We start from the raw sequence: 24,869 nt of genomic DNA, 5'->3' as shown, positions 1-24,869 counted from the left end.
ATTTTGTAATGTGTAAGGTAATTAGATTTTGATTTTTGTATTGTCAAAAATTGCCATTTAATTTGTCTGAAACTCAAGGTTCGCGTCATTTTGTATCTGGAACATGCAATGTTTGTCCATCCTCGGAGGCACAGGGCATGAAGTCGCGGACCTCCTGGTTGGGCACACTCACATAATGTGGGCCATTCACTCAACAGCATCTCTTAGGACTGTGGTAGGAAACTGGGATGTCCAGAAAAACCTACATCAACACGGGGAGAACATGCACAGCCATGCAGAAAGAGCAGCAGGTGGGAACCCAATCAACAACGCGTGCGTAGTGCGAGGCTACGTGCTAACCACGATCCACCTGGAAATATGCCGTCTTTCTAGAAAACCTTTATAAATAAACTAGGATAGTGAGTGCATCTTTTAAATGGACTGTAAACTGGTTTCTAACAAGTAAATTTAATGGACACACTGTTGAATGAATGTAAACAACATGGCAGAAAATCTGCATAAAACCAGAAGCAATTCTAAGAGAACTGAAGGCATTTTTAAACACAAACTTTATTTTAATTCCAGATCTCAGGGACGAAACATTTAACTGCTCAAAAGTATTTTTTATACTGTTTAACTTAGAAATACACAAAGAATATATATAGTAAAGAAAATATTTTAGTTACGACGTATTTACAAATAAAAGTTATCTCATTCCATACTTTCAAAATGTCTTCCAGACCATCCAGTTTCAATCAGGGCTTCTCAGAAAAAACCACAGTGCTCTGGGAAGGGTGCGTCACAGGGCAAACACACGGTCTCTTAAAATATGTACAGCACATATGAATTTTATACCTTGAATATTCTTCACGTGCAGAAAAAGTGTTTTCTATGCAAACACTGTTAAGCACACTCAGGAGATTCAAACTGAATAAATCACATCAGGGAAACTCCCGGCCTTAACACTAAATCCACTTCTAGGCCCTCAAGGCGGCTCGAGCCTTGTCTAGAATGTCTTTCCTCATCTTCGGATAATTTGGATGGGCATCCAACACCTGAGAAAAAAAAAAGTAATATTTACTTCACAATAAGTTGATAATGTAGCTCCATTGTGTCACATTGTGGTCCCACGCTGTCTAAGCCTGTTTTGTACTGTATGTTTGCTTTGAAATCAGCCCTTCTATTGTAGTCTATAAGTATTTACTGATTTAGGTTAGGAATTAGGCACTATACATAAATGCTAACACTGCAGTTCATTGTCAATAGCGTATCCCGAATCTTTATTCATGAAAATATCCAATCTATCAATTTTGTCAGCCATTTTAAAGAATGTAACACAGGTAAATAGAAGGGAATTATCTCATCACAGCGATAAACATTAAATTTTATTGCCACATTTGAAAACCAAAGACAATGTCTACTTACCTTATGGCAAACGTCAATGGCATCAACGTATCTTTTACCTTTCAGGTAGTTGAATGCAAGCTTGTATCCTATCATGAACAGTGGGGAAGAAAAAACAAGTTTTTGTATAATTACATGTATAATTCTGGTGTTACAAAATGAAAAGGATGACGTATTGATTTATATATGAGAGTACCAATGGTAGGGTTGGTTTGGTTGCCGTATTTCCATGCCATCTCGTAGTTCACTGCTGCATCTCGATAAGCCTGTTCCTTCTCCATTATATAACCCATATACTCATACGCTTTACAGCAAGACTGTAAACAGGAAAAAACAAACGCATCAGGCATATGAAGTACTGCGCCAGTCTTCGGCGATCAAAGAATATGAAGTTTAAATGATCTTCATGTTGGTGTAAAACTATGATGTCAGTCAAAGTGTGTCAACTCCGCCTTTTCGTAACCTCTCCTAAATTCACCTCGGTATTTGGAGCAACCATCCAATATGCACGCATATTTTTAGACTCCATCACCGGCACATCATGTATGGTTAATCAGTATCTCATTGAGTTATTTAGGTAATTAAGTTAATTAATTAATTGAGCAGGTGGTGAAACTGAAGATACCTCAGAGAAGAGGTGTTCTTTTAGCAATCCAGGAAGGCATCAGTGGATTTTTGGAGAACAGATGCGATTATTGTTAGATTTTATAATGTTACTTTTAATTTGCATATGTTATAATGTTAAATTGTGCTTTTTTTCTGAGCAAATACACACTTACTACCCAGATAAATAGCGCTAAACATTTACTTCGACTGCCTAAGACTTTTGCGACGAACCGAGAAGCATTCTTGCCTTATTGTGATGCAGGCAGCGTTTCAGCAGGTCTGCCGCCATGTCGTACTTCCCTGACTGGATGTAGATGTCCGCCAGCAGCAGCCAGCTCTTTTCGAACTCGTCGGCGTCGATGGCGTTCCAGTTCATCTTGGCGATGCGCTTCAGCTGGTTCCTCGCGCGCGGTGTCTGCTTCTGGATCATGTAGGCCGTGGCCATTCCCAGCAGGGCAGGGACGTGATCCTTCTGTGAAACAGCGGAGCATGTCAGGTGGGCATCAAGTGGGCGTTTCCGGACTCGCGGACAAATATCTCTGCTTCACAGCTTTCTTCATATTAATAGAAATCAGCGTCGGAGATACTTGTTTTTATCTTGTCGTATGTTTCGTTTTACAAAGCGCATGGTTAATTTATACAAATTATAATACTCAAAGTTATACAGATACTCAAAACACTGCTCAGTTTGTAGGATACTACTCTTGTTATAGGTTTCTGTATCATAAAAAGAGTCAAACCGGACCTACAGTCACGTGAGACCTCTGGCACTGGTTTGGTTTGCTTTTGGGGAGTGTGTAAACATTTCCATGCATCCGTTTGCCCACCTCATTGTTTACGATTTCTGTGAACACACTGAGAGCCTTCTCAACGCTGGCTTTCTGCTTGGTGGCCAGGAAGCAGTAGTTCTCCATGATCCGCAGCTGGACGTGTCCGTCCGGAGTCTGCGGCTTCAGCTCCCGCAGGAGCTTCTCCGCGGTCCTCACGGCCAGCTGCTCCGACTCTTGCTTCTCCGTGGAGTTCCTGGGCAAGCACATACATACACATCAAATATCTTCTTCAGCAAGTTTTCAAGTTCTTCGCCAACCTTCCATTTTTCAGACCTACTTATCGCAGTACAGGATCACTGCAGGTTTGGAGCCAATGTAAACACTAGACGCAAGACAGGCGGCACCCTGGATCGGTTCCCAGGTGGTGTGGCCACACAGTCCTTAAGATCCTGACTCACCCCATGTCACCATCGAGGTTCTCGAACACCTCCCCGCCCATGGTGTCATTGTCTGGGTTAAGGCAGATCTCGATCATGTTGTAGACAGCGTTCTGACCCCAGTCGTTGTCTTTTCGCGCTTTGTTGAAATGCCGTAACCCGTCGTTAGGTTCGCCTGTGTACCTTTTTGCGCAAAAACGACACCTCGCATTAGCCACAGTGAAACATCAAAGATATTCAGTTTCATTCTTTTTTTTATATAGAGCTTTCACAACACAGTCTTGACAAGAGTGGATGGCCGTCCATTACTATATCCACATTTGTGCATGAAGCAGAGAAACGATGAACACAATATGCAAGGAAAGTTAGCCTGCTTTTCAGATTACAGTTCTCCATGCAGGTCTGTAGAAGGCTACAGATCGTTGGCCTCATTCTTTCTAAAGCTGCCTCCACGATACCGATACGATACTGACTGTCAATTATAAGCGAACCATAAATAAAGTCCTTTGCAGTAGTTAAATCCAGGGTCGAATTTAGCCCTCGACGAATGTTTCTCAGCCATCTCCAAGAATCTGGGGACCTCCTCCAGCTTCCCTGCTCTCCTCAGAAGGTCAATCAAACGTGACAGAGTCGGGTAGTTATCTAAGAAGAACAAATATTAAGAGACATCACTTAACCCATTAAGAGCAGCTGTCGATCGGCAACAAGGTATTTATTCAGTTCCTTTTAATGAGTGGATGGGCCGCTTTGTCACACCTGGTTTGTGCTCCAGCAGCTGCTGGAAGTGCAGGACGGCCTGCTGGTAATCCTGCTTCCTGAACATCAGATCTGCCATCATCTGGGTGGGTCGACACAGGAGGGAACGAGTTTCACGCTCGGCTCTTCATAAGGTACGGACACCAACACTGAGCCGGCAGAAGAAGACTGACCAGAGTCGCTGCCTCGTTAACCTGGTCACTTTTCAGCAGGGCGCTGCACTGCTGCTGACACGCGTCAATGTCATCCTGAGTGAGGTACAGCCGGGCCAGCTCCAGCATCACCTGCTCAGAAGCAGAATATCGCAGTATACCTCATTTCTAATGCGCCAGGAAACCTTTCATGTGCTCTGATCACACTGAACTGAAGAAAAGCTTGCTTTTTTTAAAAAAACATTATTTTTTAAATGCATCTGTTTAGCAGATGCTCCTGTCCAAAGCAGCATGCTAGTGAGGTTCAGAAAGCAGACTGGAGAAATCAGGGTTAAGAGTCAGCTTAAGGACTGAACAGTGATTCATTACTCTGTTGGCCATGGGATTTGATCCCACAACCTTCTAGTCATGGGCTTGGATCCCTAAACCACTGACACACTACACGTCATGATGTTGGCTTTGCAACTGTCGCTCCAAAATTGCATTAATTACAAATGCATTTTACTTGCATTTTATGCTTTATGGAATCTGAAATGACTGAAGGTCAGAATCAGTCGAAGCCGGGATGTAAAGGCCAATGGGAAGGGCTGCCGGAAAGCACACGGGGCACTGAGCCCACCTTGCCGTCGCTCTCGCAGTAGACAAGCGCCTCCTTGTAGAATTTAATGGCTTTCTCGTAGTCCCTCTGGCATGTGTAGTGCTTAGCGATCTCAGAGCAGATCTCGGCCGCAAGCTGTTTCTGCACCGCAACAGCATCCGCTTGCTCCAGCTGAACCCGCTTCAGCACCCTGGCTTGCACATCGCGGGCCTAGAGATGACACATTGCGGGATGTGTGTAATGGGGGTGGGGGAGCAGCGCCAGCCACGGAGTGATGTGACCGTGAACACTGACCCTTTGTAAGGACAGCAAAGCCTCATCGTTCTTGTCGACTTTACCCTGGATCTTGGCCAGCAGCACCAGATAGCGAGAGTCTTCTGACAGAGATGGCAGGTCATTCACTAGTTAGGGCGAAACAGTGCAGAGAAGTGTTCAACTTTGCTTAATATCTGGTCTCTACCGGACAAGGAACCTCGAAAGATTGAACATAAGGCTTTATTGATCCTAGCTGGGGGCGGCATGGTGGTGCAGTGGTTAGCACTGTTGCCTCACACCTCTGGGACCCGGGTTCGAGTCTCCGCCTGGGTCACATGTGTGTGGAGTTTGCATGTTCTCCCCATGTCATCGTGGGGTTTCCTCCGGTTACTCCGGTTTCCCCCCACAGTCCAAAAACATGCTGAGGCTAATTGGACTTGCTAAATTGCCCATAGGTGTGCATGTGAGAGTGAATGGTGTGTGAGTGTGCCCTGCGATGGGCTGGCCCCCCATCCTGGGTCGTTCCCTGCCTCGTGCCCATTGCTGCTGGGATAGGCTCCGGACCCCTCGCGACCCAGTAGGAAAAGCGGTTTGGAAAATGGATGGATGGATGGATGATCCTAGCTGATGAATTCAATCATCGGTAATAGTTTTCCAAAGTGCTATACATGTACAGCTTACATCCGTGAAAAGTCATCCAGGTAGAGTTTCAATATATAAAAACAAATATATTGTTAACACTAGTTAAATCCATCTTCCAAGTGCTTATTCCTGGGGTAGGCAGCCCTGCTCCTGAAGTGTCTGTATCCAGCAGGTTTTCTATCATACCTGGTCCCTGAGGAACCACACCTGATCTCAGGTAGATAGTAACTCATCCGGTAGGATAGAAAACCTGCTGGATACCAGCCCCCCCAGGATCAGGGTCACGGAGGTCTGGAGATTTCCCAGGTGGTGTAGAGCACGCAGCAGAGGTACACACCCTCATCGGGTCGCACAGACACACCAAGGCACCTAACTGCATGTCTCTGGCCTTTGGGAGGAAACTGGAGTAGCTGAAGAAATCACAGGAAGGGAAACCACACACACAGATACAGAGCAATGACAGGATTCGAACCCCCAACCACAGAGGTACGAGGCTATAGCACTATCCCCTGAACCAGCATGCCACCCTAAATACTCAAAATACATTCTGTATACAAATTTTGCAATACGCACTGGTACAGAATTCATACAGTACTTCAGCGTACTAAATTTGAATTCATACAGTAGTACAATTCATATAGTATTTCAATATACTGCATACACTTGAAATACAATGTATAACATTCATATAAGGGATGGGAAATGTATTATTTCTTATTTGATATAATTTTAAGCAGAACCATAGTATTCCGTCCTGGTTGTATGCAATGCAATAGTTTATTAGTTATGACATTGTATTCAAAGCTGCAATCGAAACATTCCATTATCATCTCACAGGGAAGCTGATGTTACCTGGTATGTTTAGTTTGGAAAAGAAAGTGCCGGACAGAGGCAAATATAGGATCAAAATATCATAATTATCAGTATTTGTTTTATTTTATTGAAGGTTCATACCTTAAAATCAGAAGATCTTTCATGTTATTTAAACATACTCTCAGTGGTTGTCAGGCTTCTGTTTATAGAGCCATTTTGCTGAAGCGGTTTTAGGTTGATCATACCACTGAAATTACACAGCGTGACGGTCCACCCATCGAGTACATGCAGGTATATGTTCAGGTGTTACATGCCTTTTCACTGACCTTTTGAAAGCTTTGAAATTCGGCTTGTGCTGGATTGCAAGTAGTATTTTTTGGAAATGAAAAGTCTGCACATCACAAGTTTAAGTTAAACCATAAAATATTAAAATATGGGTGATTCTCACAAACTGGCATTACCTTTATACTGTAGGTACAGTAAGATTATGCGTATTGCTCTGTTTTTATGATTTTTTTACCATTTGCCAATTGTCAAATAGGTAGCCAAACATCTAAGAACGCAAAATTAAATTAACTGTGTTTAAATCTTTCAACTTTATTGCATGTAGTATACAATAAACAATCAATTTCTTAATTGAAGTATTAATTTTTCTTTTTCATGTTGGTAAGTCTTGCTCTGGATTTGATTAAATACTTTTATTACAAAATAAATGGTAATGTAACAAAACTGATAAACTACCCACGATTAAATCCACGATTTAAACAATCAAGTTGTATAATTTAAGTTAGTCATCAAACTAATATTAAAAATCAGATAAGTGACATATATAATAATGAGTTCTCCCCTTTGTCTTAATTCTACATTAATTTAGTGATCCAAAGTGTAAATATTTGTGATTGTAAGTTTTAATGTTGGGTGAGATTACTCACGAATATTGAACTGAAAACGATAAACCTTTTTTTTATGGATTCACAGCACAAATTTTTACATCATTCTGTGGTACATAAAGGAGTGTGTCTGGTTCCTGGTACAAGGCGAGTCGGGCTCAGTACCTGGGTCGTGGCTCAAGGCTTCGTGCAAGACTCTCTCGCACCGTTCATACTGTCGCAACTTCAGCAGCAGCTCTGCCAGGTCGTAGCGCAAGAAGTTCTGCTGACCACTCTTGAGGGCAGCTTCATAATAATTTATCGCCTGGTCCAAAAGTAAGAAATGCTATTGAGGCCATTCCATGCTGAAGTGGCCGACAGGTGACACTTTGCAGGGAACACAGAGATGGATGAACTGACCTTAATGTAATTGTGGGTCTTCACGAGGGCTTTACCGATCTTGCTTGCCAGCACGCCATCTTTTGGATTCTTTTTCAAAGCCTGCTCGTAGATCTCAATCGCTTTTTCAGGCTGTAGACAGAAGAAAGAAAGAGCAACCCAGTAAACAACTCCGTATATATCCCATAAACCTACACTCCATGGCCAACAGTATGTAGACACCCCTATTAATTAGTGGGATTTGCTAATTAAGCCACACCCACTGCTGACACAAGTATATAACAGTCATGAAGTCTGCAGTGGCATCTGTATGGGTGGTCATACAGAAGAGGTTAGGTGACGTTCAACTTGGCAACATCATAGATGCCATCCTTCCAACAAGCCAGTTTGCCAAATCTCTGCCTTGCTAAAGCTGCCCTGGTCAACCCCAAGTGATCGAGAACTGGAGACGTCTGGGAGCAAACTCACACAAAGGGACCAGGTCACCCCAACCTTAATACCCCAGCAGAATGGCAGCAAATCCCACCATTTGATAGAAAGCCTTATGAGAAGAGAGGAGGCTATTACAGCAACAAAGGGTGGGCAACATCCAAGAAGAGCACATCGGTGTTGAGAATGCGGAGTTGGATACCTCTTGGATATTCATATAGGCGTCTCCCAGTAAAAGGTATGTATGAGGACCTGGCAGCTTCTCCACCAATTCCCTGATTTAAAAGAAATCAAATGGATTTAAATTCGCACAAAGTGTCCTACAGCACAACAGTGAGGATAACATTGCAGTGCCCAGATTGATCCATCAGACTCAAAGGTCTTCTGGATCTCAGTCTCCCTCAGTGTATCTGAGGGCTGTCAGGACATTTACAACAGACACCATTAACCTCCCCCTATCCCCTCCCCTCCCCCTGCACCCCCCCCCCCCCCCCCGACAGCCAGACCTGCTTCCCCAGAAACCCAAATCAGCTCTGGGTGCACAAATTACACTGCAGTAACGGAGGAAGCTGAAACTTCCACCCCAGTAAGATTTCTGGAGCTTCAAAATAATGAGCTTCACTTCTGCTGAAGCAGAAAAGATTGGTCCTGGGGAGGTCAGGGCTGTGTACGTCAGTAACTAAGTAATTGATTTGCCCAACCACTGTAACAGAAGAGAACTGGTGCAAGATGAAAGTGGCCGGGAAAGATTAACACGGCATGGAGGGGTGGTTCGAGCGCCTCACCGGTAGCAGCTGGCATAGAGGCGCTTCTCCTTCCTGTGTCTCAGGTAGATGTCCGCCATCTTTTCCTTAGCCTGGATGAAGTAGGGCTGTTCAGGGGTGACGTTTCTGAGCATGCTCAGTGCTAACTCAGAGTCTCCCCGCAACAGAGCCAGGTCAGCGTTGGCAATGGTGACTCTCAGCTCCTCCCCGGTGCCAGTAAACTCATTGATGGCGTCCTGCATTATCTTGGCGGCTTCATGCTGGAGACCGAGTGATACCAATCAGGATGGCAGTTGACACGAAGTGGAGGGTACAGAATAATGACATCCATCCATCCATTAATCTTCCACAACTTCTTACGCTATTCCAAGAGTACTGAAATGGTGGACTATAGTCCGCTTACAGACTGAAGCACAACACAATCCGAGCCAAGTCAGCGAAATCTATTTCAGAAATCACAAGGAAGGAAACAAGATACACCATCACGACAAAAGGGCAATTTAGGGACGCTAATTCATCTAAACCACATGCTTTTGTACTAGGGGAAGAAATCAGAGTACCTGGAGGTAACCTGCACTACACTGGGAGAAAGGAAAACACACACAATCCGCTTTCCAGAATTACAGCAGCCTCAGACTAGGAATAAAGGCCAATGTAAAACAAGGCGATTCCTGGGAACAGAGAGCTTTCACAGAGATAATAATCACGTCCGCTACCTTTTCTCAGAATCTGCCTTAAGCCAAATGCTTTCCACATGCAATTCAGGCCGACTAGAGACCTTGGCACAGTAGAACCACTGAACGCAAGCCAGGTATTTTATCGGTGCCGTGCAGATGGGGTTATCTTGCACCACTGCTCAAGCGCGTGGTAAATCTCTGACCGCGAGTAGCTATGAGAATCGAGTAAGAGAAAATCGCCCCGAGGTGAATCAGAAAAGGAAGCAACAGGAAGTTAAAACTGGAAAGCAAAACAAATTCCCACTGTGGCATTTCATCCGAAGAGATTAGGCTAAAGGCACGATTGTCTGAGATTCTGTACGGAAAGGATGAAGCACTGAGGTATGGATGATAGGCACAGGATTACGATGTGTCATGGAAAACTTACTTCCCCTGGTCAATTCCCGACGCATATCTATTTTTCTAATCTTATTCCGAATCCAGATGAACGTGTTGATCATTAAAATGAGTAACAGTTGATACCTTCCTCAGAGTCATGCCGCTTTCCTCGTTATCATGGTACCAATGGGTACAGGTCATTCTCTGGCACTCACATGCTCTCCATTGAGCCAGTGGGCCTCAGCGAGCTCCAGGTAGAGAGACACGCAGTCGGCGGAGCTCAGCTCCACCCACTTGCCCTTCAGCTTGGCCGAGCTCCCTGTCCTCCGCACCCCCGGCAGACTCAAGGCCATCTGCAAGGTCTGGATGGCCTCCTGGAGCTCCCCCATTTTCTTCTGTGTCTGGGCTTTGATTAGGTGGTACAGAGGATGTTCCCGCACCTGGGTCGGGGGAGAGCACCCTCATAAGTCTTCCGTAAGCATATCGCACTCTGCCATGATTTACATATAAGCAACCAAATGTACATGATATACATAACAAATTAATTCTGGTGGCCTTACACTGACAATGTTTGGCCTTATTTTGGGTTTATAATCATTCCTCCCACAATCAAAGAGTACAGCAGTAGCAAACCATTAAAGATTTAAACTTATGGCTTTATACCTGCAAGTTCTTCACTGTTCAAAGTACCTGCTGTTAAATACACATTATCATGGTTTCTTATCTGTCGGTATCATCATCTGACTTTTGTTAAACCATAATTAACAATTAAAGTTTTGATTTAGCTTGTTCATTCATCTGTGAAGGAAATTATACTGTCAAAATTTCACCACAACAATAGAGCAAATTGACGACGATATAAATGTTCATAATCATAATATAATTCACCTCGAAGTTGTAGCTGAGGCAGAGCTCCAGGGATTGGGAGGCGTGCTTGAAGTTGCCTTGCAGGAGGTAGATCTGGGCCATAAGGAGGTGGGCCTCGGCATAAGAGGGGTTCTGGTCCAGACAGCGCTGCAAGCTTCTTTGAGCAGAGTCAACTTCACCTTTAAGATTGGGGAGAGAGGATATGCTCTCAGAAACAGGGTTTGCTCCCACAGTGAATTCTGCTTTTTTTTTTTTTAAGGTTTTTTGGGTCCATTTAGAACACGCCCTCTGCCATTTCACGCTCCATGTGTCTCCAGCACTGCAGGTTTGCTGGACCTCATTCCATGTACGGCCCTATGGGACAAAAATGCTACTCGTGCTTCCCTCAGTTTCTTCCCTGCTCCACTCAGCCTTAAACTCCCAGCTGTCCTACCCCTCAAGCTCCGTTTCAAAACACTGCGTGAGCTGATGGTAAACAAATTCCATCAGCCACCCGACACAGTGCTCTTGTAGAACTGGAGCAGCTTAAATAGGAGTCACTCTATACAGGGGCACAGGAACTGGGGGCAGAGGACAGTTTAACCCCCACCCCAAAATTAAATAGACCTTTATATTTAAATTGAAGTTGTGCTCCCCTCCAAGTAGCAAACTCTCTCATATGCCCAGAATTCCCCCTACTGCTTTACCAGCATCACACTACTATACAACCATTGGGGTTTTAGCTCTGATCCCACTTGAGATGAGTCATTTGAACACTAGTCAAAACACCACCCTCTTTGCTATCAAACTCTAGTCTTAGTCTAATTATACAATCCTTTGTCAAAGAATTCAGTACAATCATGAAAGTTCAACAAGCATGTAGGAAAAATCATGCAATGAACATCTTACAAGAAGGAAGAATAAGCCCCTTTCAGATGTTCTCACGTACCATCTACCCAAATGCATATTAGAATTGGGGACGATGCAGCTTACTTTATTTGGAAAATTTGTAGATTATTTTCTAAGAAACGCCAAGCAGTCATTAAGAATGGTAAAGAACAAAATTAACCGGCTGCAGATATTTTGATTGACACAAAGAGCAGAGGCACAGAAGAGGGAATTTCCATTCAGAAACCATAGACGCTTCTCTGACCTGACTGGAACTTGACCTTGGCCATAAGGTAAACAGCCTGCAGAAGTCCTGGGACAGATTTCACCACGGTCTCCAGCACAGAGGTGCTGTGTTGGAGCTGGGGAGAGCAGGGCTGGCCCTGGTCAGACAGCTAGGAACCCAGACATTACATTAATTACCATTAATTTCACCTAAATAATATTTATCCAGGCTTTCTTACATATATATCTCTTTCAAGGAGTTAGACTGCACAGAACAACTCAACAAATTCCAAGGACACTTATGGGTATGACTGTCACTTTCATTAATGATGCCTCAAACATGCATCTCCCTACTGACCTTTGCGGGGCAAAGAGCAAGGTACTCCTTAACAATCTCAAGCAAGAAGTCGGGATTGAGCTTCTCCAAGTACTCCACACCCAGGGGCAGCCCATGCAGACCGGAGAAGTGTGTCTCCACGGCCTCGTTCAGCAGGTTGGTCACCTCCTCCGCAGGCCTGCGCTTCTTAGCTGCCAGAACTGCGCGCAGGTACAGCAGTTCCTGAGAGAGCGCAGTACATACAAGGCCTGCGTAATCTTGATCCGTGCATTGCGAATGTCAAGGACAAACTAATAAAGTAAATAGCCAGCGCAAGAACTACAGCCAGACAATAAGGTCAAAAGAACATGAGCGGACAGTGTAGTGAATGGGATAAACATATGAATACCAACTCACCTTCATGTCTTAAAACAGCTTGGTCTACTGCACATCTCCATATATACTTTACTCTGATGCATTTGTCATACTCAATGGGTTCCTTTACTACAAAGTAGTATACATGGTTCTCAAAACATGTTCTAAAATTTGCAGACAAAGGGACAAGTTTACCAAAGCAAAGTTATTACTACTGATAACAGCATGCTTGCTGCTGCTGCCGCGTTTATGGAATTCCTTACCTTCTGATATTAACGGGTCACCTTCAGCTGAATTGTTTAAAACCAGATTGAAGACTAACCCTAACCCTAACTCCTATTCACTGGCCTTTCATAACTATCAGTGATTCTGTTTTGTTTCCGTAGCAACTTATTAGTTTGTCCTCCCTTTGTGCTGGGTGTATTGTGTCTTATTATATTTTTATTTATTAATTTTATTGTACGATTAATATGAAGAACTTTGAAATGTGTTATATAAATTATTATGCTATTGCTACTGCTAACGGAAGACCTATCAGTAAAAGTATTTAGCAGGCAGATATGAAAGGCCAAAAGAAAGCCTAGTCATTTTAGCCTCTGTGCACAATATATCTGAGCCAATGCTAGTTTCAATGCTAGGAATAAGTACAGGGAGTAAATCACACTGAAATCTGTAATCTGCTGTGAAACTACTGAACTGTGCCCCAAAGAGCAATCTGCAGCATTACTCTGCAACTAAAATTCGGGCATCATATTCTACCCTGCTCTCAGGTATTCCAGCTCAAAGCACTGTGTGTCTTTTAAACATCTTAGTTTTTATTCATTTTCATTTAAAATTTTACTGGAACCCTTGCGAGGAATCAGACCTCAGTAACAGCTCTATGATCCTGCCTACATTCTACATTGTCTAACTCTTCTCTCCTGGATGTGTAGAAATATCGACTTTTTGCTCCTTCAGCACAACCCAACAAGCTGCAAACAGACAGCAGCAGACATCTGTGACAGTGACAGATTAGAAAGCATGTCGCAAGCCCTGAGTGGACATCATGGGCAAACCTAAGGAAGCCAATAAATGCTCAAACCACACTCCTTTTAACGCAGCCCCTATGGCAGATACTGGACAAAGGAGAGCAGTACAAGTTGGGCAGGAACCAGCAAAGCAAGAACCAAGCTTTTAAACTGCAAATAGCCATTAAGGATCCTTACCCCCGATTTCCCAATAGACTGCTGGATTTCAGTGAGGAACTCTAGCTGCTGCTCTGCATCTTCCAGGTGGCCCTCAACAAGCTGACAGCGGATGATACCTACCATTTAAAGGGGAAAGGTCATTCATACGGACGACCTTGTGAACCAGGTTATAGGGTCTTTTAACACTGTCAAAACCTTACAAGATCTTCCTGTGAACATTTAAAGCAGTAGTATTCAAGTAAAATTCCACGCGGGCCGGTATCTTAACATCTGCCTCAGCCAAGGTCCGTACTTGACAATTCAGAGTCTTATCAAACTTCTGCATTGTATTTTTCAACATTTTTTAAAACCACAATTTCTTCTAATTTCTCAAAGTAAAACAAATTTCAAAGTGCATATATTCAGTAAAACTGAGGCAGAACAGAGAATATATCAAATGAAAGTACTTTTTCTGAACAATAATATTAACAAACTTAATACTAATAATGAATGGGATACATATGCACAGTGCATTTTTAATGGAGCATCCAACCAAAATGTCATTTCTCCTAACGGCTGTTGTAGTTGATGGCCGGGTTTTGCTTTACTTTTTCCACCTGCTCGTTTCTTGTTTGCCATCTAACTAAATTCCGGCAGCTGCATTCAGAATCCACTGTACTCTCAGCAAACACTGGACTGCAGTGTCGTTAAGTGAGAATTACCTGTATTTGGACTCTTTTGGCTCGACCATACTTGGCTCTGAGCTCATTTACTTTGTGTGTTCCTGCCTCTGAAAGCTGGGGATATTTTCTTCAAAGTGCTGGTGTTTTGTCTCGTAACTGCGTTTAACGTTACCGCTTTTTAACGCGCGCCACAGATCAAGGACCCTGGATGTGCTTTGTTTGTTGCGGGGAGAATGAAGGCATATTTGCGCGTGCACTCATCTTCAAACACTTGATTTTCCGTGTCAACATTTCTTATTTTAAGTTTAGAACAGGGCCAACATTCAACATGCGATTACTTCTTTCGGTGCATCAGCCCACTTGCTAGCCAGACTGCGGTTCTTATGCGATTGGAGACAATGTAGAAATGGAAGGACCCACATGATTCACCCGAGCTGCACAGCCTGAAGGACTTTTATGATTCTTAGATTTTATTATTTGGATGTACAACACTTTGTGGTCTGGGTAAACTCCTCTTTGGGACCAAATTCAAACTGGAGGATCTCTCTGCTAACACAGTCGACACCTTAAACAATCTTTCTGTTAACACTGTCAACAAAGTCTGTCTACAAAGTGCGGGGTGACTTTTGGAGATAGCAGAGGGTGGTGATCCATCTGAGAAGAATAGCAATGTTCACAAAATGGTATATTAGGGTCAAGTGGCTCAATCCAATCTCTGTTTATATACTATAAAAATGGTTTTCGGAAAAGTCATATAGTCTATAGCAGGGGTGGTCAATCTTACCCAGAAAGGGCTGTAGGGTATATGGGTATTTCCTGCAACTCCCTAATTAGATCGCTACTTAGAGGACTGATTGTCACACCTGGGTTCGAACAGCTAATGTAAAGGTTATCCTAAAAACCTGCGTATACACTTGCCCTGTGCAGATCGGATTGGCCACCCCTGGTCTACAGTGTACTATACATAGCATGGAAAATTCTGTTGAACCTGTCTTACCTGTTAATGCAGTGACACTTGTTTCATCAAGCGTCATGGCTGTCTTATACCACTTGATCGCCTCCTTGATTCTTCCCAGCAGGACCAGCTGATAGCCCAGCTCTGTAGCTAGCTCAGCATCGCTGGAGGCAATGGAGAAGGCCCTCTCAACCATGCCATGGGTTTGCTGGAGGACCTTCTCATGTCTCCCACACTGAGCAAACAGATTAGTCAGTCAAAATTACAGGTGCGCGACAACGAGATTCTATCACAATTTTATTTATGAAAAGGGGAACACAAAATGGGTGTATTCATACCGTCCTAGTAAAGGCTAGAGACATCCTGTAGAAGAGGTCATGGTTCAGAGGCTCTTGGATTTCCAGGTTGCCGATAAGGTTTGTGAGCTTATTCAGGGACTGGACAAAAAAAATATATATCAAAGCTATTAGTACCCAGCAGGCATAAAGCAAGAGAGATACAGAGACTGATTTCTCTCATATTATACTGGCATGTGAATTTTATTTTGTTCCAGGAAATGAGATGATGCACAGGGCCAGTCAAAAACAACACTATTTATAATGCGGTAAAGTTCGTAATGAAAGAGGTCAGAATTAGGGTTACAGGTGTTTAAATACAATCGCATTTCACTGGTTCAGCAGAAGACCTTGTGCTCTGTACGTTTCATCTTTTTGGATACCTGTACTGCACACGCGAGTCCATGTTATTTGCATGTGCATCTGTATTTCGGCTCACATTCTATCTGAGAAGACTCTTTTCTCCAGCACAAATAAATCACACTGCCAGGCTTGTTTACATTACAGCTTCTACACACAGTGGGTGATGGAAGGGCAGGCAGCCACAGTGCACTCAAAACTCCCACTAAAAGCAATTACATAACTGTTACGGACAGAGCCAGTCACAACAGCTGAGTCAGAGTGGGCAGAGGGAGTCACAGGAAATGCTGCGGAAGAAACAGGCTCATATATAGTCAGCGGCTACCTGCCACACGCAATTTAGCAAGAGCAGGCACCATCGAGCACAAGTCATCCTGAATCCAGTGTCTAAATCACAAAACTTCAGCACAGAGAAGTGTCAATCTAAAGCTGAACGGGGCCTCTTGTGATGGGTCATGGTACTGCATCACGTCAGGCTTAAACTTCACAAGGAGACAATCAGCCAACAGCAGCAGCAGCCTACATAAGTATTGAACTGGAGAAAGGGCAAGCGGTTTCCCAAACGATCTGAAACGGCCCTCAACATTCGGCCACTTGTTTCCTGAGCTTGCTGGTGACGTGAACGACGAGGAATTAGACTTTTTGGTCAGAGGAACGGACAGGCATGTCAACATCTCACCGTGCCAAATCTTACCTCATTAATGTCTCCCTCTCGGCACAAGGAATGAAGAGCAAGAATCCTCAGGGCTTCCAGATTATTCTTGTCTTTCTGCAACAATCTGTAGAGGGACAGATCAGTTTTGTGTCCATTCACAGTATATGTCACATGGCATCAGCAACACCTCTGAAAAAAACAAAATTATTTAACACTGACGAAGTGGACGGCGACAAACACCGCGGCTCCATAAGCGGTCAGCTATTTAAGGGAGACCAGAGACCTTTTCCAGAGATGTGCTGTGTGGGAAGAAATGTGTCTGCTTGTGGCGACAACCACAAATATTGTTTTGACACGTTACAGAAACGCTTAGACATATGTTCTTCATTTATCATATACTGTTATAATTTCACAAGTGCAAAAATGTATTTTTCATTAATTCCTTCCCATGTATTCTCACACAGAAATGGATGATTAATACATGGAATACAGTCAAATTCATATATCACACAATACTATTGCGCTATAATCCCGTAGTTTACTTTCCTTTCAGGGAGCGATAAAATCGAACATTCACATCATACAATCCCTGATGCACAGATCATGATTTGCAGTTTATATTACCAAAGATTCAGATAAAACAAACCACCACACAGAGGCAAGATAAACTGGTCTCTTACTGTTATTTTACTACACTGGAATAATTCCTTTGGGGAGTTGAGTACATTGAGAATACAGTGAGTGGGTGTTCTTATCAAAGTTAAATTTCCATAGTGTATGAATGTTACTCTCCATAAAACTTACACGTCTGCACACAGAAGCAGAAAGCTATACCCATATGGAGACAATCACTGTGATTTTTCAGGGCTGCGGGCATTGATCTTTACTTCTTGTGGAAACTGGAATTTCTACGACATCATTAGGACGTTACATTTCCATTCCATATAATGCTCTGGTAAAAAATAAAAATAAAAAATACCACTCCATACTTTCTAAGAATCTACATTGTTAAATCCTGGTTCTGCTGGCAGAAGGCTACACTGTGAGGCAGGCTGCTTCCAGGCTGAAAGTTTCTCAGACAGCAGTACATAAGAACAAGGTGAAGCAGGAGACATCGGCAATGACCAAAAACCAGAAAAAGGGCTGAAGTGACGTTCTAATGGCAGAGATGAACTTATCCAACAATGTCTCATAAATCGGAGGATGGCATCAAGTGGATGCATTAAGTGGTGTGAAGTGCACTGCTAGCACAAGTGTGTATCAGGCTCCTAGAAGCAGGACTGAAGTCCCCTAAAGCAAGGAAGAAGCCCTTCATTAATGAGTAACAGAGAGCCAGTAGAATGCATATTTTACACAGAAGAATACAAATAAATTGAGAAAAGAGTGAAACTAAAAATGTTGCTGTGGTCTCTTAATTTTTTACAGAGCCGTATTCAGATTTTCAAAACATTCGGCATCATCTCAGCGCCCCGCCCAGCCACATCGCCACCCCACTCCGATTTGAAAGGCGCCTGGAAAAAGGCCATCCTCTACACACCCAGCTTCAGCACATTTTCTCAATGGACTTTTTTTTCCCTAATCTTTTACTCCAACCAAAAATGCGGGAGTGACAGCATGATGAAACACGCGGAAAAAAAAACATGCAAATCAGTCTCTCTAGTTTCAGTTTTCGCTTCGCAAGTTTGGCTGTAATTCAAATCAAATTCATGTTCCTTGAAAGGAAAAATAAATTTACAAAAAATGAAAAGTGATGAGTGAAGTAAGCATATAATCACCCATCCATCCATCTCCTATACCTGCTCATCCACATACACACCATTCACACCTACGGACAATTTGGCATCTCCAGTTCACTTCAGCATTTTTTTGGACTGTGGGAGGAAACTGGAGAACCCAGAGGAAACCCCATGATGATATGGGAAGACCACCCAGCTCCACACACACAGAAATGAGCCAAAGACCTGAGTCCTTCTCTCCAGATGTGTGAGGTGACTGTGTTGACCATGACATCAGTTCCATCCCAACTACTACTACTAATAATAATAATACTAAGAAGGTATGCAGATATTGCTGATCCTCTCTTCTGAATGCACCACAGTTTCTGTTCAGATCTCTGTAGGCCTGGTGGACATTTAGGATGAAACGGTTACCAGTTTTATGGTAAACTCCAGACGTTCTCGTGTGTGGTTCCTCAGTGGTGGAATGAGCTGAACCATATCCGATCAACAGACTCTACCATCAAGAAAAGCCTTAAGACCCAAGTATTCCATGAATTCCCCTACTAACCTAATGCCTCATCTTATTCTATGAATGCTCTTATGTTGTACTTACTGACCCTTGATTAGTCTTCTTAGGTTCTTACTTTGTTAACAGACAGTTGTTGTGTAGCTGTTGTGTAGATCCTGCTCCCATACTGCTTACACTTGCACCTGGGCTTTTATTGGAAGCTCACCCTAGCTGTACTTATTGCTAGTTGACTCCTAGACAGTACAATGCTTGCAATGAGCTATTTGCCTCACTTGTATATCCATCCATCCATGCATTTTCCAAACTGCTTATCCTATTGGGTTGCAGTGGGTCCGGAGCCTATCCCAGAAGCAATGGGCACGAGGCAGGGAACAACCCAGGATGGAGGGCCAAAAGCAGCACTTGTATATCATCTTGGACAAAAATGTCTGCTAAATGCATTAAAAGCAAAATGCAGGAAGAAATAGCCCATTATAAATTATACCGATAACAAAAAAAATAGCTATAACAGCTATTATTACACTACAGAAAAAACAACACCCCTCTACCATCCAGCGCACCCCAATAAATGGTGTACAGAACCTCTGTGCTGCATCAACAGTCTGCTCCCAGTCCTGTAGGGTCAGCAGCAGCTGCATCTTCTTAATGAATGCAGGGATGTAGTGCGGGAAGCTCACGATGACCTGGTTGATAATCTCCAGGGCTCCGGAGTAGTTCTGGCGAAACTCGTAGTACTGCGACTGAGCAGAAACAAATCAAAACAACCAAAATAGAAAAAAAGGAGAGACCACAGCCTTATTAAAGTGTTATGGGTCTTAAGTTGAGGACACAGGTTCAATCCTGGCATGAGTCATCCAGAGAGAGGACATCTGAAACACCAACTGCCAGGTACAGGTGTTCAGAGCAGGGAGGGTGGGACTGAGTGAATGGAGCACGAGCGGCTGACAGCTGTAACGCTGCACCAGACACATAATGAGCTGGCAGGGAACCAGGGACTTAGGGTTTCTACGTTCTAAGTTCCTTATACTGATATTTCTAAGTTACAGATAAAGGAAAATTTCAAAATAAAAAAATGACAAAATATTCCTAGACAAATGGCTCCAAGACTTAACCAAGAAAAACCTTCTTAAATCCCCTGGCAGGACTTAGGAAACAGAACTTCAAGCAACATCTTTTGACGGATAAACGATGGAAGAAGTCAACACAATTAAATACATTATAACTTCAATTGGGAAACTAAAGAATGTAGAGATGATGGTTCTGAAGAACCTAATTAGACTGTCAGGATTTCCATATCACTCTGACCAATGAAGTTGAAGCATCATCAATGGATTACAGCTCTATAAAAACATGGTGAAAAGTGATCGTTTGACTATTTATTTGCACTAATGGCTGAGCTTGTTACGTGAAATTTCAAGTCATATCCACTGAATCTCATTCTTGGAACGTAAAAATGATGATACCTTCCCCATGAGGGCAAACACGTCAGGGCCTTCCTTAAGTCCTTCATCAAAATATTTCCCAGCCTTTTTGGCACAAGCATCCTTATTAGATGTCAGGTCAATCCACCCTTTTAGAATCAGTCCCTGAAAGACAAACACAAGTTTACTACAAACTCTAGCTATTTCAGTCAATTGACTACAAATAACTCCTCTTAAAAACAACCTTCAGTTGTTATTGTTATAATGATGAATTACATGACCGTTTTCCATCTGCATGTTTGCATATTATCTTATCATGAAACCTAACATTGGATAAACAGGCAGTGAACTAGAGGTGAACCAATAACAAATAAAAATTACTCATATATACTTATGTAAAATTTATGTACTGATGAAAACAGGATTCAATGCCCAAAATGGGGAAAAAGTAACTGGTTATTAAGTGGTTACTCCACCTTTGAGAGTTATAACTACCATCTGCAGATACTGATCAGTCTCACTGGGCCATAGAGGAATTTCGGCCCTCTCGTCCATGTGTAAAAGCCTCAGTGATATTTGTGGGATTATGAGCACAGATTCCTTCCTTCAGGTCCTGCCACATCTTAGCAGGGTTGAGATCTTGGCTTAAACCAGCCCTGTCCAAGAACTTTCATTTTCCTGTTCTTCGACTGTTACACAGGTTCGGTCCGGTCGCTGCAGGACCCAGGTGATTTACACCTACGGTTCCCGGATAGCCCCAAAACACGAGACTTACTCTATGCTGTCACAACCCACAGAAAGACCTAACCAAACCCAGTGTGAAAGGGTAGAGATGTCGACTAATTTTTTTTATTGAACTACTCGTGGTGTGGAGGCGATCAGCAACTCTTCTGGCAATAATAACCACAAAACAGACTGGTCTGATCCTGGAGGCTCACCTCCTTGGCACCGTTGGAGATTTTGATCATCCTCTCGATATACTCCCTGGCTTTGTCGTTACGGCCGAGGTGCCAGAGGAGCAGACCGGCGTAGTACAGACCCTTTGGGCCAGCGGTCTTACGGTCATCCTTCACCTTGGCATCCAGCTCCTGAATTGTTTCGCGGTCTAGAGAGGCAAGGGCACAGATCTCGGTGTAGCTGCCAGACAGCCCCCCCCCGCCCCCGCCCCACACACACACACACACACACACACATATATCCTGCAAGAATGGTGGGAAAAAAAAAAACAAACACACATAGCTACTTATTCTACACCGACTCTAAGGTACTGTGTAGGTTCGGATGAGAAAACAGTGTGTAGCTCAGTAGGTTATGACAGAGTGCCTGTGATTATAAGGTCACCAGTTCAAATCCCAGACTTGGCAGAGTGATGTCATAGCAGACCTCTGAGCAGTTTAACTGTCAATTGATGCAGTGATCGACTGACCCTGTTTTCCCAAAAAAGCATGTCGCGTTGGATAAAAGCATCTGCTAGATAAATAAATTAAATAAATTGTAAACACTCCTTGCAGTGATGCTATACTGTGCTAAAGGTTCGGATGTGAAACAGTGACCATGCAAAGGTGTATTACACACTCTTCTGTGTGTAGGTACTTAAAAAGTCCCAGACTTCAAGCAAACCTGGATTTTGGCTTTTCTTCTCCGCATAAACCAGCGCCATCAAGGCGCACAGCGACACGTCTCTCTTCTCTTTAATGGACTCCAGCTCATGAATGGCTTCCTGTACTCTGTCTGCAACGAGACATGCCACTTGGGTGACAGAGCAGAAGATTTCCAGGAAATCGTATAATAGCGCAATAGTCAATCGCAACAAAAAAAAGAGGAGAAACAAAAATGAAGTGACTCCATATTTACCCTGCAGGAGAACTCCGTAAGCACGGTAAAAGGTGAAGATGGGGTCACTGCCGAATTTTTTTTGAGCCTCATTTGCAATGCTGATCACATGATTAAAGTACTTTTCCTGGCAGTAATAATTAATCAAAGCCTGGAAACAAAAACAGGTACTCAAAATCGGTAAGGTAGTCTGCAACACAGAGCGTAACACTTTGTTAACACACTTGTTTCAGAATAAAGGCATGCACGTCTCATTAATAATAATAATAATAATAATAATAATAATAATAATAATAAAACCAGTTACTATTAAAATATTCCAATTTAATATAACAAATCTCCCCACACACTGTCATGTAAAGAGGTGCCTTGGTTAGTTTTGGAATATAATGAAATTTCAGACAATAAAAACGACAAAGTACAGCAAATAAAACACACACCATTGTAGTGTAATAAGGTCATTATTGTGTAAGAAAACCATGTGCACCGTTTTGGCATACAAGGTTTACAGTGGTAGTAGAACTTGCAGCCTGTTTAATTTCGATGTTTAATTGCAGAATAATGTAAGTTCTGTAATTACAACCACTGTCGTTAAATCAGGAAAGGAAAAGATTTTGGCTCAGAAGTTTCGTTGTAGTTTGCTGTACCAGACCAGGGTTCAGTTTTCATTTATTTTAGTGAATTATAAAACCGACTAATGATGTGGCATGTAAACGGTGATGTTAAAACCAAAATTATGAACTATACAGACATCATGCAAAAAACCATCGTAACGTCTTTACTGTCAAAATTAATGAATGGAGTGAGTAAACAGTAATGAAGCAGCGTGGATACAGTGCAGACACTTTATATCCGGCATCGTCCCACAGATATGCGAACTTGCATTAAGCCGCCGCTACTAAATTGTTTCCAATAGTGTCAGACAGTGAAGATCACAGAAAAACAACCTATCAACAGATACTGGGACGCTGCAAAAAAACTCACCAGCATCGAACTACCATCCTCTACGTCTTCCATGGCAGCTTGCCTTTCTGCACTAAATGAAATGCAAGCGATGTATTTTAAACTGGAAATATATCAGGTTGCTGTTATGATTAACAAACTTGCTTTTCCTCATTTCTTTTTCGCCATCTTAATCCTTCCTTGCATAGCGTCTGGGTAACATAACAACTTCCGCCATTTTCCTGCGGTTGCCAAGGAAATGCGACGGATTAAAGGAGAAATTCCGAGTGTGAGCGGCGATCACTAGGGGGCGCCAAAACATTTCGCGCGAACTTCGTGCACGTTCGGCGATTCTTCGTGCGACGAGAAATGTCCTGCAGCCTGTATATATCTGCGTGTAACATCTGGAATTAAAAAAAATTATAATTTAGTCATTCGGAGTAGGAGTTACTAGGAACTGGGTTAACTTTTAAAGACTCTACTTAATGTTTTTATTCATGGAAACAATTAAAGTATGGGTTTCAATATTTTATCCTACGCTTGTACCCTATGTTGCCAGGGATAAACTAAACTAAACTGAAAGTACAGTAGGTATATTAAATCTTGATATAAATGGGCCTTAAGGAAGTTGACAATGGATACAGTATTTTACACAGTCATTAAATTTAATAAGTGTAGCAATAAACATGATTTTAACATATTTCAATACGAAACATCCAAAAGGTGTGTAAACCAACCCTTTACTTGCAATTTCACATATTGTTGTTCTTAGAAACTTGATGGTTGTCTTGATGGTTTCTGGGGTATTTCACTGTGCTATAATGTCATATGTGTTCTCTGTAGTATGGAAATAGAACTAAAGTGCAAATTAATTTAGAAAATTACCAATCCCCTTTTCTTCCGTTTCTGCCTGTATTTCTTCCCTTTACACCTAATTTCCACAAGCACAAAGGACACCAGACTCATTAACCATTGACTATAAGTGTTAGCCGTAACTGCACGCTGCTTTTCTCAGCTAGAGCAAGGTTTGCATGTGTGTGTGATTGTGCTATAACGTGCCGCTTTGTGTTTATTCACCACATACTGAAATTAAAATACACAAGCGTATAACCGTAAAGGATGGTTGCTAATGACTCATACCTTCCCGTGGAGAGTTGAAAAGTAAATATTAGCCCAAAACCTGTTCCCAAAACAGAGTAACTAATTATTAGAAAGAAAGAAATTTTTTGAAAAATGTAAGCTGCCCCGTTTCTTCATTTTCTAGCAGACGGCCTATGCCAACCGGGCACTCAGTGCTGTGATTATAAGCAGCCAGTCTTGTTGAAATAATTCCCCTGTTTAACCACCAGAGGGAATCAAACATCACACCAAGTTAAAAAGCTACGCGATAGAAAACATCTTGAGATTTCATTGGCATTTTTAGACGGTAATTTTTTGCTTCTGTTTCAGTTTGACTGCATTTCATTCCGCATATAATTTTATATAATTTTGATTGTTGGAAAGTGTTGTTCAAGTATTACTTCAGACTTAATTCAACAAAATGACAAAATGGTAATAATAGCACTGGGCTGTTTAATGGGTGAAGCGTCTATTGTTTTTAATAATGGAGTGAAATGTTTCCAATTTAAAAGGGGGGGGGGGGGGAGAGAAAATGGCCTGTAAATGGTGGGGGGAGTTTGCACTTCATGTGGTGC

General features: G+C 42.6%; 1 protein-coding gene across 2 annotated transcripts; it reads right to left on the bottom strand.

Moving 5' to 3' along the window:
- Positions 1 to 531: 531 nt before the first annotated feature.
- On the bottom strand, positions 532 to 23,450 carry ttc21b (tetratricopeptide repeat domain 21B). Of its 2 annotated transcripts, XM_049015296.1 has the most exons (29): positions 23,218 to 23,450; positions 22,255 to 22,384; positions 22,021 to 22,131; positions 21,339 to 21,505; positions 20,443 to 20,565; positions 19,562 to 19,719; positions 16,772 to 16,856; positions 15,721 to 15,819; positions 15,425 to 15,617; positions 13,784 to 13,881; positions 12,246 to 12,446; positions 11,928 to 12,057; positions 10,817 to 10,974; positions 10,144 to 10,368; positions 8,895 to 9,133; positions 8,312 to 8,384; positions 7,702 to 7,812; positions 7,468 to 7,606; positions 4,997 to 5,103; positions 4,724 to 4,912; positions 4,126 to 4,236; positions 3,953 to 4,034; positions 3,688 to 3,838; positions 3,218 to 3,379; positions 2,817 to 3,012; positions 2,237 to 2,461; positions 1,580 to 1,700; positions 1,405 to 1,472; positions 532 to 1,034 (listed from the first exon to the last, which is right to left on the bottom strand). In XM_049015296.1, exons 1-29 carry the CDS (start codon positions 23,248 to 23,250, stop codon positions 957 to 959), a joined length of 3,963 nt encoding a protein of 1,320 aa, XP_048871253.1. In that variant the 5' UTR covers positions 23,251 to 23,450; the 3' UTR covers positions 532 to 956. The 2 variants fall into 2 exon arrangements, with proteins under 2 accessions (XP_048871253.1, XP_048871259.1); XM_049015302.1 differs by lacking the exons at positions 20,443 to 20,565; positions 21,339 to 21,505; positions 22,021 to 22,131; positions 22,255 to 22,384; positions 23,218 to 23,450 and having other exon boundaries at positions 19,540 to 19,712.
- Positions 23,451 to 24,869: the final 1,419 nt, after the last annotated feature.

This window comes from Brienomyrus brachyistius, chromosome 1 (genome assembly GCF_023856365.1).
Source record: "Brienomyrus brachyistius isolate T26 chromosome 1, BBRACH_0.4, whole genome shotgun sequence".
NCBI lineage: Eukaryota > Metazoa > Chordata > Actinopteri > Osteoglossiformes > Mormyridae > Brienomyrus > Brienomyrus brachyistius.
This window is presented reverse-complemented; position numbering and strand designations above follow the sequence as displayed.

Coding starts and splice junctions, on each gene's coding strand:
- ttc21b (XM_049015296.1), bottom strand. CDS start 23,250: ATGGAAGACGTAGAGGATGGTAGTTCGATGCTG. Junction 8,385..8,894: donor CTCTATGCCAGCTGCTACCG/GTGAGGCGCTCG, acceptor CTTTTAAATCAG/GGAATTGGTGGAGAAGCTGC. Junction 1,701..2,236: donor GCTGCCTGCATCACAATAAG/GCAAGAATGCTT, acceptor TCCTGTTTACAG/TCTTGCTGTAAAGCGTATGA.